The 12,915-nt window shown below is 42.2% G+C and overlaps 1 protein-coding gene across 2 annotated transcripts in view; it reads right to left on the bottom strand.

The window, feature by feature from the left end:
• Positions 1-12,915, bottom strand: part of Hps3 (HPS3 biogenesis of lysosomal organelles complex 2 subunit 1) — a 60,115-nt gene that overhangs the window by 38,375 nt on the left and 8,825 nt on the right. For both annotated transcript variants that reach the window (XM_041659135.1, XM_041659136.1), the window contains exon 5: positions 4,367-4,556. In XM_041659135.1, coding sequence (XP_041515069.1) covers positions 4,367-4,556 — 190 coding nt within the window. The remainder of the gene's footprint in view (positions 1-4,366; positions 4,557-12,915) is intronic.

The raw sequence follows: 12,915 nt of genomic DNA, 5'->3' as shown, positions 1-12,915 counted from the left end.
AAGACACAACATACCCAAACCTATGGGACACTATGAAAGTGGTGCTAAGAGGAAAGTTCATAGCTCTAAGTGCCCACATTAAAAAAATGGAGAAAGCTCACATTAGTGACTTAACAGCACAGCTGAAAGCTCTAGAGAAAAAAAAAAAGCAGATTCACCCAGGAGGAGTAGAAGACTGGAAATAATCAAACTGAGGGCTGAAATCAATAAAATAGAAACACAGAAAACAATCTAAAGAATCAATGAGCCGGGCGGTGGTGGCGCACGCCTTTAATCCCAGCACTCGGGAGGCAGAGGCAGGTGGATCTCTGTGAGTTCGAGACCAGCCTGGTCTACATGAGTTCCAGGATAGGCTCCAAAACCACAGAAACCCTGTCTCAAAAAAAAAAAAAAGAATCAATGAAACAAAGAGCTGATTCTTTGAGAAAGGCAACATGATTGACAAACCTTTATCCAAACTAATCAAAAGGCAGAGAGAGAACATAAAAATTATCAAGATCAGAAATGAAAAGGGGGACATAACAACAGACACAGAGGAAATTCAGAGAATCATTAGGTCTTACTACAAAAGCCTACATGCCACAAAGTTAGAAAATGTAAAAGAAATGAAATTTTTTAAAGATAAATACCATATACCAATATTAAATAAGACCATGTAACAATTTAAATAGGCCTATAAGTCATAAGGAAATAGAAGCTGTCATAAAAAACCTCCCAACCAAAAAAAAAAAGCCCAGGACCTGATGGTTTTAATGCAGAATTTTACTAGAACTTCCAAGAAGAGCTGATACCTATACTCCTTAATGTGTTTCACATAATAGAAACATAAGAGTCATTAGCAAGCTACAGTTACCCTGATTCCAAAACCACACATAGACTCAACCAAGAAAGAGAATTACAGACCAATCTCGCTCATGAACATTGATGCAAAAATTCTCAATAAAATACTGGCAAACAGAATCCAAGAGACACATCAAAAAAATTATCCATTACTATCAAGTAGGCTTCATCCCTGAGAGCCAGGGCTGGTTCAACATACGCAAATCTATCAATGTAATCCATCATATAAATAATCTGAAAGAAAAAAAAACATATGATCATTTTATTAGATGCTTAAAAAGCATTTGACAAAATTCAACACCCCTTTATGATAAGGGTCTAAATATAATAGAAACAATATACAGCAAGCCAACAGCAAACATCAAATTAAATGGAGATAAACTCAAAGCCATTTCACTAAAATCATGAACAAGACAAGGCTGTACACTCTCACCATATCTTCAACATAGTGCTTGAACTCATAGCAATAGCAATAAGACAACATAAGGAGATCAAGGGGATTCAAATCGGAAAAAAAGAAGTCAAACTTTCATTATTTGATAGTGTATATCAGTGACCCCAAAAACTCTACCAAAGAATTCCTACAGCTGATAAATATCTTCAGTCATGTGGCAGGATACAAGATCAACTCAAAAAAAAAAAAAAAAAACAGTTGCCCTCCTACACACAAAGGATAGAGAAGCAGAGAGGGAATTCAGAAAAACTTCACCTTTTACGACAGCCACAAATAGCATAAAGTATCTTAAGGTAGCTCTAACCAAGGAAGGGAAATATCTATTTGACAAGAACTTTAAGGCTTTGAAGAAAGAAATTGAAGAAGACACCAGAAAATGGAAGGATCTCCCATGCTCTTGGATGGGTAGAATCAACATAGTAAAAATGGCAATTCTACCAAAGGCAATCTATATATTCAATGCAATCCCCATCAAAATCCCAACAAAATTCTTCACAGACTTTGAGAGAACAATAATCAACTTTATATGGAAAAACAAAAAACCTAGGATGGCCTATACAATAAAGGAACTTCTGGAGGCATTACCATCCATGACTTGAAACTCTATTACAAAGCTCCAGTAATGAAAACAGCTTGGTATTGGCATAAAAACAGAGATGTCGACCAATGGAATTGAATCGAAGACCCGGGTATTAACCCACAAACCTATGAACTCCTGATTTTCAACAAAGGAGCCAAAATTATACAATGGAAGAAAGAAAGCATCTTCAACAAATGAGGCTGAAATAACTGGATGTCAATCTGTAGAAGAATGAAAGTAGATCCATACCTATCACCATGCACAAAACTCAAGTCCAAATGGATTAAAGACCTCAATATAAATCCAACGACACTGAATCTGATAGAATAGAAATTGGGAAGTAGACTGTAACACATGAGTACAGGAGACCACTTCCTATGTATAACCCCAGTAGCACAGTCCATAAGAGCAACAATGAATAAATGGGACCTCCTGAAACTGAGAAGCTTCTGTAAAGCAAAGGACACTGTCATTAAGACAAAAAGGCATCCTACTGAATGGGAAAAAATCTTCACTAACCCCGCAACAGACAAAGGTCTGATCTCAAAAATATATAAAGAATTCAAGAAACTAGACTTTAAAATTCTAATTAACCTAATTAAAAATGGGGCACTGAACTGAACAGAGGATTCTCTACAGAAGAAGTTCAAATGGCCAAAAGACACTTAAGGTCATGTTCAACTTCCTTACTGATCAGGGAAATGCAAATCAAAACAACTCTGGGATATCATCTTACACCTGTCAGAATGGCTAAAATCAAAAACACCAATGATAGCCTATGCTGGAGAGGATGTGGAGTAAGAGAAACACTCATCCATTGCTGGTGGGAATGCAAACTTGTGTAAACTTTGGAAATCAGTGTGGAGAATTCTCAGGATATTCGGGATCAACCTACCCCAGGATCCAGCAATACCACTCTTGGGAATATACCCAAGAGATGCCCAGTCATACTACAAAAGCATTTGTTCAACTATGTTCATAGCAGCATTATTTGTAATAGCCAGAACCTAGAAACAATCTAGATGCCCTTCAATGGAAGTATGGATAAAGAAAGTGTGGAATATATATGCATTAGAGTACTACTCAGTGGTAAAAAACAATAATATCTTGAATTTTACATGCAAATGGATGGAAATAGAAAATACTATCCTGAGTGAGGTAACCCAAACCCGAAAAGATGATTATGGTATGTACTCACTCATTAGTGGACTCTAGCCATGAACAAAGGACATTAAGACTATAGTTCACAAGCCCAGAGAAGCCAAATAACAAGGTGAACCCAAAGAAAAACATATATAGATCCTCCTGGAAATTGGAAGCAAACAAGATCATCGGCAATAGTTGGAAGCATAGGAGTGGGAGTGGGGAAGAGGGGGAGAGAGAAGGGAGAAGGGAAAGACTGGGGAGAGCTTGGGGGAGTGGGAGGGTGGAGATGGAGGAAGGGAGGATATAGGAGGAGGGAAGAAGATATCTACATTAAGGGAGCCATTTTAGGGTTGGCAAGAGACTTGGCTCTAGAGGGGTTCCCTGGTGTCCAAGGGGATGTCCCCAGCTAGGTCCCTGGGCAGCAGAGGAGAGGGTACCTGAATTGTCCTTGCCCCACAATTACACTAATGATTATCTCGAATATCACCATAGACTCTTCATCTGGCAAAGGATGGAGATAGAGACAGAGACCCTCATCAGAGCATTGGACTGAGCTCCCAAGGTCCAGTTGAAGAGCAGAAGGAGGGAGAATATGAGCAAGGAAGACAGGACAGCGAGGGGTTGGTCCACCCACTGAGACAGTGTGCTTGTTCTAATGGGAGCTCACCAAATCCAGCTGGATTTGGACTGAACGAGCATGTGATCAAACCAGACTCTCTGAATGTGGCTGACAATGGGAGCTGACTGAGAAGCCATTGATAAAGGCACTGGGACTTGTTTCTACTGCATGTACTGGCTTTTTGGGACCCTAATCTATTTGGTTGCACAGTTTCCTAGGCCTGGATGAAGGGGCGGGGGCTTGGACTTCCCACAGGGCAGGAATCCCTGACTTCTCTTTAGGAAGGAGGGAGAGGGCAGAGGGTAAGTGGGGGAGCGGGAGGGGAATGGGAGGTGGGGAGGAAGTGCAAATTTTTGAATGGAAAAAAAAAGAAGAAACAGAATATAAAAACTGACACTACCAAGAAGACAAAAATTACATGGCATCAAACTCCAGTTTAAGAAATCAGTTTTATTGCCGAGTGGCAGTGGTGCATGCCTTTAATCCCAGCACAAGGGACATAGAGACAGGCAGAACCCTGTGAGTTCCAGGCCAGTCTGGTATATAAGAGCTAGTTCCAGAATAGCCAGAGCTGTTACACAGAGAAACCTTGTCTCAAAAAGAAGAGAAAGAAAGAAAGAAAGAAAGAAGAAAGAAAGAAAGAAAGAGAGAAAGAGTTTAGCACCAGTTTGAAAACTTAGAGAAAAGCAAGTGAGTCAAAGACTAACAAGCAGCAATGGAGCCGTACCTTGTGATGACGTGCAGAAACTGTGGCGTGAGAACTGCTTGCTGAGCCTTCTCAGGGTACCAATAGACTGACAATAACGCAACAGATTCCACAACCATGTACAGATAGCCCACATGAGGGAATGAGAAGAAACAGAAGAGACTCAGCAGCTCTTTTTCCTGAGATGAACCTTTTCCATCAGGAGGTAAACCTGCATTGGAAAAATGCAAGAGAGACATGCAATGAAGCCAGAAAATAAAAGGAGAGAATCAATATTGTGATTTTCCTATTCAAACTACAGTTTTGATGAGACTAGACTCTATCAGAGACTACAAGGTACTAAGGGGAAGTAGTCATTGAGAAATGTAAAAAGGAGGAGGTAATTAGGAAAACACCATTTTGCAACAAGTGAACTAAGTTACACTCATTGATGGCTTTAATACTGTAGTGTCCACCAGGAAACATGATGGGGGAAGCTTTGTTAACCAATCTTCTCTAAGAAGTAAAACCTAATTTAGGCGTGGCTACCTGGAGTTCAGGAATAAAAACTGGGATGGACTAGGTGCTCACTCTCTTTGAGTGACTGCTGCAGGACACAGCAGAGCTTGGACTTCCTATTCTTGTGGTGTGAGTTTCCCCTTAAAATAAGTAAAAATATAATTATTTATCTTCAAGCTGGCCTGGATATTTCACGAATCAAGTTAACATTTACAAAAGCAAGGGCTTTTCAAGAGACAGCAAAACTACCTGCACAATAATAATAATATCCTGATCAAGCCTAAATCTCCATCAACATGGTCAGTAAAACACAATTATTTGACATTTGTAACTTAAATTTTTCTAGCATTTCCAAAAAGAAAAAAGAAACAGGAATACTATCTATTAATTTAGCATATGTAAAACACTGCCATTTCAACAAACAATAAACAAAAAACAAAAGTTTTGTATATTGTTACTAAACATTCAAAATCTAGTCTGTGTTTTATATTTATAATATATCTCAGTTTCTTTTACCTATATTTCAAATGCTTAAGGGCAACTTATAGCTAATAATGTACTGAAAAGCATGAATTAAGATCTAATAACTAACTCACTTAAGAAAGTGGGTACAACAGGAACCTGATAAATGATACTGTGAAGAGTCCAATCAGCAAAATTCAGATTAGAGGAAGCTTTGCAGTAAATGTCCAATTTCATGCTACAGAAATACAAAAATAGAAAGAGAAGGCTGATCCCATATAAGACACAGAAATCAATCAAGATGTATAAATCTAACCTGTTTATGTACTTCATTCAAACAAATGAACTTTTTCCTTTACAGGAAAAAATCTTTAGAAGATGAGGAAAGTGTGTACCCTGAAAAGAGACCTGATGACATTGTAAAATTTTTACATAAGAAATATTTTGAATTTGTTAAAATAAAACATACTCAGATCCTGTTTAGAGAAATATTGATAGAGAAAAGGTATAGGTGTTAAAATACTCATCAAAATAAACAAGAATGGACTGGGATATTGCCACGTGTAAGTTGTAGCCTTGGATATAGTGGTTTATGGTACCATTTTCTGACTATCAAAATAAGTTTCATATTTTTATAATCAAAGTTTTTTTCTAAAGTCTTCTTCCTCCTTCTATGATACCCATTGATACTGAAAGTCTAATTCTCCACTTTCTACACCTAGCCCAAAATCATCTCCATTTCTTCTTTCTGGTATGCATATGAACTCTAGTTGAACAGAACTAATCTCTACATACATGACAATGCTACAATTACATATGTTGCTTCCTCTTATAAAATACCTTACCCAATTCTTCAGCTTCTAAAACACCTACTCACCTAGGACCCAGTTCAAATATAAACCACACATCTACAGTCCTTTTTCCATACAAGAAATACTCCCTAGGAGCCTGCTGCAGTATTGTCATTCAAGGTTCTACAACGATGGCAATGCACAAAGCAAGGCAACTTGTTTCACAGAGCCCTCACATTCTAATGATAGGAGTTAGGACAGGTGAAATTACCGGGCACAAGTGAGAAGGAAGCACGGAGCATGCAATAAACCCCCTTAGGTTATTAGAGGGGGCGTTACAGGCCTGGGGAAATCAATGTGCAGGATGGCAATCCGGCTTTTAATAGCTGCCTAGCACAGGCACCCAGGAGGTTGACATGGCTTTGCCATTCGCAGATGATAGGGTTCACGCATGTGTGCAAGAGCTTATCTGAGTCATACATGGATGATGCAACCATGCATACACACATGTAATCCACAGGATGTGGGTCATGTGGGGCCCTTTAACATCCCACAGCATGTGGGAGCCATTAGGCACTTCTGTCCGAGTGCTTGTCTGCACCTGCATGACCTCTAGAACCTGGAAGTATCAGCGTTATGTGGTTGAAATCATTATATTCCACTTTTTTGTTTATTATAATAATTTGGGGAGTTTAATGGGTGGGAATGGGGTGTTGTCTCCTGTGACTGCTTCCTGCTGATTTTGTGAGCATAGGAGAGTTGAGATGCTTGACCATGTCTTGGGGTAGCTGATTACTTCTGTGTTTTTCCCGGCTCTGCAGAATGGGCTGGCTGGCAGCTTGGACCTTGCAAGATGCTGAAAAGGCAGAACATTATGTCTGGAAAAAATTTTAGATCCTGGTGATTAAGGGAGGAGAGTCCCAAGATGGAAGATACAGGGTTGAGGGGGTGGAGAAGGAAATTTTTCAGGGGTTCATGAGACCAGGAATGATAAGGGAAGAATTAAATGATACTTATTCTGGGCGAGTCTGGTACATTTAGATAGGTCCTTTTGGCTCCCTGGAGCTGTGTGGAGAAGTGAGTGTCAGGGTCAGTACAGGTGAAGGCAAAGATATTTTGAGATTGAGAGCTGAGAGAAATAGAGAAAAAGGCATCCTTGAGACCTAGAACTGAGAAGTGGGAGGTTCCTGGGGGGATAGTGGAAAGGAGTGTGTAAGGGTTAGGCACTACAGGACGAAGAGGGACCACCACGGAGTTAATGAGCCAGAGGTCTTGAACCAGGTGATAGGTTCCCTTAGGTTTTATAACAGCAAGTGTAGGAGTGTTAAAGGGAGAAGAGGTGGAGCGAAATAGCTTTTTACTTAGAAGCTCAGAGTGCCCTAAGTGCCCTACGGCTCTGGAGAGAGAAGGGAACTGAGCTTGGATAATGTACTTACTAGGATCTTGTAATTGGATAATGATGGGGGAATGGTGCTTAGCAACAGAAGGGTTTGGGGTGTCCCAGACTTGGGGGTTCACCTGAGAGGCTGGTAAAGGAAAAGACAAATTGGGACTGGGAGGTTGGGAAGAATAAGGAGGAGGAGGAGGGGAGTTACTGGTGAGTCTGAAGTAAGGTGAATAGAAGGAGCAAATGAAATGGATGCTCCTACTTTTGCTAAAAGATCTCTTCCCATAAGAGGTACTGGGCAGGCTGACAGGAATAAAAATGAATGAGTGGGATAAATACCCCTAAAAACACAGTTAAGTGATGGGGTCTTCTGAGGTAGATAAGGCTGTCCCCCTACCCAACAATAGGGAAACTAGAAGGAGAGATAGGCCCCCAGAATTCCCTCAATACCGAGTATGTAGCTCTGGTGTTTAAGAGAAAGAAGATTGACCATCCTGATACCCATGGCTGCCTGTTACAGATGACGGTTGTGGTTGGGACAAAGGAGCCTGGGCAGCCTCACTCATCTATGGCCAGATTTAGAAGGTCAACTTGTGAATTTTCTGGGTTTGCTATCTCCATGCCACTATGTGCATGAGGCTAACTGACTGCCCAATATATCCTTCCTTATGGCATCTTGGACAAGGTCTTGTGAGACCAAGATGAGGGTTAGGGCATGCTCAGGCCCAGTGACCAGTTCTACCACATTTGAAAAATGGGTCTGGCAGTTCTTGACTCCCAGGGGGCAAGGGAACATCACAGACAGCATCAATTAGGCAATCTGCCACCTCAGCTGGTGGGAGGGCCATGGCTAGCATGTGACAGTGATTGCTCACATGGTACACCTTAAAAGCCAACTCTAAGATTTCTGCCTGCAGGGTCAAGGGGCCTTTCTCCAAAAGTCTAAGTTTAGCCTCAATGTCAGGGTAGCACTGAGGGAAAAAAAATGAGTCATAAGTAACTGTCTGCCTTCCGTGCTTTCTGGATCTAAGTTGTATTGTAACAGAGCTTTAGTGGGGTGTTCCAAAAATGCAGAAGGATTTTCCTTCGTATCTTTTATGACCTCTGAGAGCTTATTATAGTTTACTGATTTGAGGGCAGCCTTGCAGAGACCTGCCAGGAGGTAAGTCAAAAACTGGTCCCTAGCTAAAATTCCTAAGGTTCCTGCTCAGGGACCACCTCTGCCCCCGGAGGGAGTGTTGCATGTGTTTGGTGAATCTCCTCTACATGTAGTCTGGCCTGCTCCCAAACTTGCCTGTGCTCTTCAGGAAGTAGGTTATTAGATAGGATCATATAGTTATCCTGAAAGGCAAGATTATAAGACTGGGTAATATATTGAAATTGCTTTATGAAAGTGGTAGAACTAGATGTATAGGACCATAGTTTTTGTTATATATGGGAGAGTTCTGAGAGGGAGACAGGAACGTGTACCCTAATCAATCCATCTACTTTGGTCACCTCTCACAACGGAAGAACTGCAGCCAGCTTGGCTTGGTCAGGGCTGGGTGACCAAGCAGCATGTGAGCATGTGAGAGGAGGGGTAAAGGTGGGTGCCAGAGCTGGGCGGCTGTTGCAGCTAGGCACTAAGAGGAAGAATGATCCAGTGGGGCTGATGGAGTAGTTATTGGGGGGAGAGAGAGAGCTGAAGAGCGAGTGAAGGGAGGTGGCAAGGCAGAGGGAAGTAAAGGAGTGGAAGTATCTGTCTGTTGAGGTGGGGAAGGTGTGGATTCCTTAGGGGGTCCAGAGCAGTAGCTGAAGGAACGGGAGTAGCTGCCCTCTGAGGTAAAAAAGACAGGAGTTTGTTAGCTGGGTCCAGAGCAGAAGCGGAAGTTTCTTCCGATGCAGACAGCATAGCCAGGAACATGTGAGCAGGCAAAGAACTTGCAAAGACAGAGGGCTTAGGGTTAGAGCTTAGACAGTAAAAGGCTTGGAAATAAAGACTCCTTCCATTTGCCTGTGCACTGACAATAGTTAGAAAGACCCCCTCCAGGATATTGAGATCAAAGGTGCCATTAGGTTGCCACTTTAGATTGTTATCTAAATTGTAACGAGGCCATTTTTTTAGAAAAAAGATGGACAAGTGTGGGTGTCTGTCAGTAGGACATTAAGGCCTGGGGCTTAAAGGCCTCTAAAAGGCATTCCAGGGGGCTAGCGGGATTGGTGGACTTAGATGGCTTGCTACCCATAGCTGAAACCACAAAAACCCATAAAACAGGGACACCACAAGGCTTATAATGGGACATCTCCCCCTATAGGCGGGGTGTAAATCAGTGGCAAAAACCACAGGTCCTGTAGGAGAGCATCCTCTGCCTACAGGTGAGGTGCTACAGCCTGATTGGATCTGGTCAGGGCAACTCAGAAGCCAGAGAGGCCAGAGGCTGCACTTAGCGGCCTTTCATGGTGTGGGGGGGAAAAAGATAAGAAAAAGAAAAAAAGAAAAAGAAGAATCTAGGGACCCTGGGTCCCCAGTCGCAGGAGGACTGACCCTGAATCGTCCAAACATGATTTTAGCTAAGGGATGCAATCCAGAGATGAATGTTAGTGAAGGGCTCAACTGCGGCCTTAAAGACCATGCACTCGGGAGGCAGAGGCAGGCGGATCTCTGTGAGTTCGAGACCAGCCTGGTCTACAAGAGCTAGTTCCAGGACAGGCTCCAAAACCACAGAGAAACCCTGACTAGAAAAACAAAAACAAAAAAACAAACAAACAAAAAGACCATGGTTGGGGGCTGTCCCCCCATTTCTAGGAACACCAGAAGATTTCCAGGAGCTCAATGGTCAATTCCTCTGGTTCAAAGAAACAGTTAAGCTGACCAGAATGGGGAAAGTTCACCACTTGAAGCTGGTGGTGTGCAGAGAAATCACACTCAAGAAAATGGAACACATGGTCGTTGTGGAAAAAATACCCAGCTCCGGATGCTGACCACGGGAGAGGGGCTTGGGGAGGAGAGTCTCCTGAGACTCACAGCACTCTGGCCCGAGTGAGAAGGAAACATGGAACATGCAACAAAACCGCTTAGGAGTTTACTAGAGGGGCGTTACAGGCCTGGGGAAGTCAGTGTGCAGAGAGAGAGGAAGATGGCGAGTCCAGCTTTTAAAAGCTGCCTAATGCATGTGCACAGGGGGGTTGACGTGGCTACGTCATACGCAGATGATGGGGTTCACGCATGAGTGCAAGGGCTTAACTGAGTTATACATGGATGATGTAACCGTGCATGCGCACAAGGGCTTAGCTGAATCATAAGTGGATGATGCAATCCATAGCACGTGGGTCATGTGGGGCCCTTTAGCATTCCCAGGGGCCATTAGGCACTTCTGTCAGAAGGCTTGTCTGCACCTACATGACCTCTAGAACCCAGAAGTAACAGCCTCATGAGGCTGAAATCATTATAACAGAGAACAAACAAGTAAATTAAAGTGAAGAGAGATTTTTGGATGGAGAGAGCCAAGGGTCTGAGTTAAGACTCAGCAGTTAAGAGCTCTTGATGCTCTTACAGATGGCCTGAGTTCAGCTCCAAGCAACAAAGTTGGGTGGCTCCTAACCACCTGTGACATCTTCATTGGCCTCTGGCAGTACTACACTCATATGCAAGCCAACATTCAGACACACACACACATACACACACACACACACACACACACACACACACACACAAAATTAAAATAACAGTAACTCAAACTGAGAAAACCAGGGAAATCCTCTGTGATAAGGTGACATTTGAGCTGTGCAATAAATGATGAAAATACACCACTCACATGGGATCAGAATAAAGCATATTCTAGGTCTAGATAGAAGAAATAATAGATTTTACAGAAAAGGATGTTTGGCATATCTGAGGAAGGCAGAAAGGCTACTGTTGATGGAGAACAGTAAGCAGGTCAGGCTGAGACAAAATGAATCCAGTGGTAGGTAACATTGGTCATGGAATAATTGGACTTTTTGTTCCAGCTGTTATGGGAAGTGCACTAAATGAAAGAGTTGACCCTCTGCCTGGCTACTGGTCCTGATCTCCGGCCGTGTATCACATCCCCCTTTCCTTTACTCTGCTTTGTTCTTGGCTCTTTCGGTTCCTCAAAAAGACTCTCTGCCAAGCTTTGGGGCTTCCTCTACTTAGAATATTCTCTTCTCCTCCCTTTGCTGAACCAAGACTCAGGAAGCACTTTCTCAGACACCAGGGAAAGTTGGGGTCTTTTACTACAGGCTTTGGCTACCAGGTTCCCTTCCCACAGTGTCTAACAATTTTAGTGTCTAATTTTACCAGAGGGCTCAGTTCCAAGAAGGCTGAATGGAATTGGCAGAGGAAAGGAGGAGGGAGACACAGTCTGAGGGTAAATTGGGATGGCTGCCAGCAGTGTTTATTGAAAAAAAGAATATCTTTTGTACCTAATAGTTTAGCCACGGGAAAGACGGAAAGCAGACTCAATGATTCAGGGACAGAAAGCCACCAATAACTTTAGAGCATTTTTCCTGGGACAAAAGCTAGTATCTAAATGTCTATTGTTCTTCAAGGTTCAGTAACTCTACCAGGAACCCTCAGCAAGGAAGGGCAACAAATTCATCCACCCAGAGATAAGGAGAATGACTGCTTTAACCAAGTAGGAACATTCCTCAAGGCCCAGAGGAAGTGGAGACCCTGATCCAAAAGCCTGACCTTGGGAAAGGACTTCCTCTGGGAACCAGACACTCCACTATAATTTAAGAGTATTTTCATTCCTCAAGGGGATAAGCACTAAGTTGTTTCCCAATTGTGTCCCTTTGTGTCTTAGTTTTATTGTGTGAGCCTGTTCCCCACATAAAGTCCAAAAGTGGAAGGTCCTGATAGATTGCTCTTTTCCCATTATACCTCACGACTGAGCTCTTGCCCTTAATGGCCTCAGGCTCTGGATCTGGATTTTAGGTGCTTCATACTTGGAATCAGGAGTGTCTAGTAAATCTCTAATTTTTCTGTTCTTGGTGTAATTAGAAGGGCACAATGGGATTCATTGTTCTTTGGTGACAGGAACTTTTTTTCCCAAAGATTTATTTTGTTTAAAGAGTCTGCTGTTTTATACATTTTTGTCCTTCAAAGCTCTCATAAAATTTTCCAAGGCATAAGGAAACTCTTAGAATACTGAGAACCATTAAAAATGAAAGTAAAAAGGTGCTGGAGAAGTGTGGTCTGCAATGTCAAAATGCGGAAACTTTGTCAAGCAGCAGTGGTGGTCATGTGGTCCACACCACAATGTTGTCAGTATTTGATGAGTATCTGCTTTTACCATTAGATAACTAATTTCATAAGTGCAAGCATGTTGCCTACTTTTGTCTAGTACTCAGATCAACAAAAGTAGCTACTTAATGCTTACTTAAAAAAAAAAAACAAAAAAAAAAAACCTGGGCTGGAGAGATGGCTCAGA

Source organism: Microtus oregoni, unplaced genomic scaffold (assembly GCF_018167655.1).
Source record: "Microtus oregoni isolate MIOR12 unplaced genomic scaffold, Mior012 000010F_ref0000083, whole genome shotgun sequence".
Classification (NCBI taxonomy): domain Eukaryota; kingdom Metazoa; phylum Chordata; class Mammalia; order Rodentia; family Cricetidae; genus Microtus; species Microtus oregoni.
This window is presented reverse-complemented; position numbering and strand designations above follow the sequence as displayed.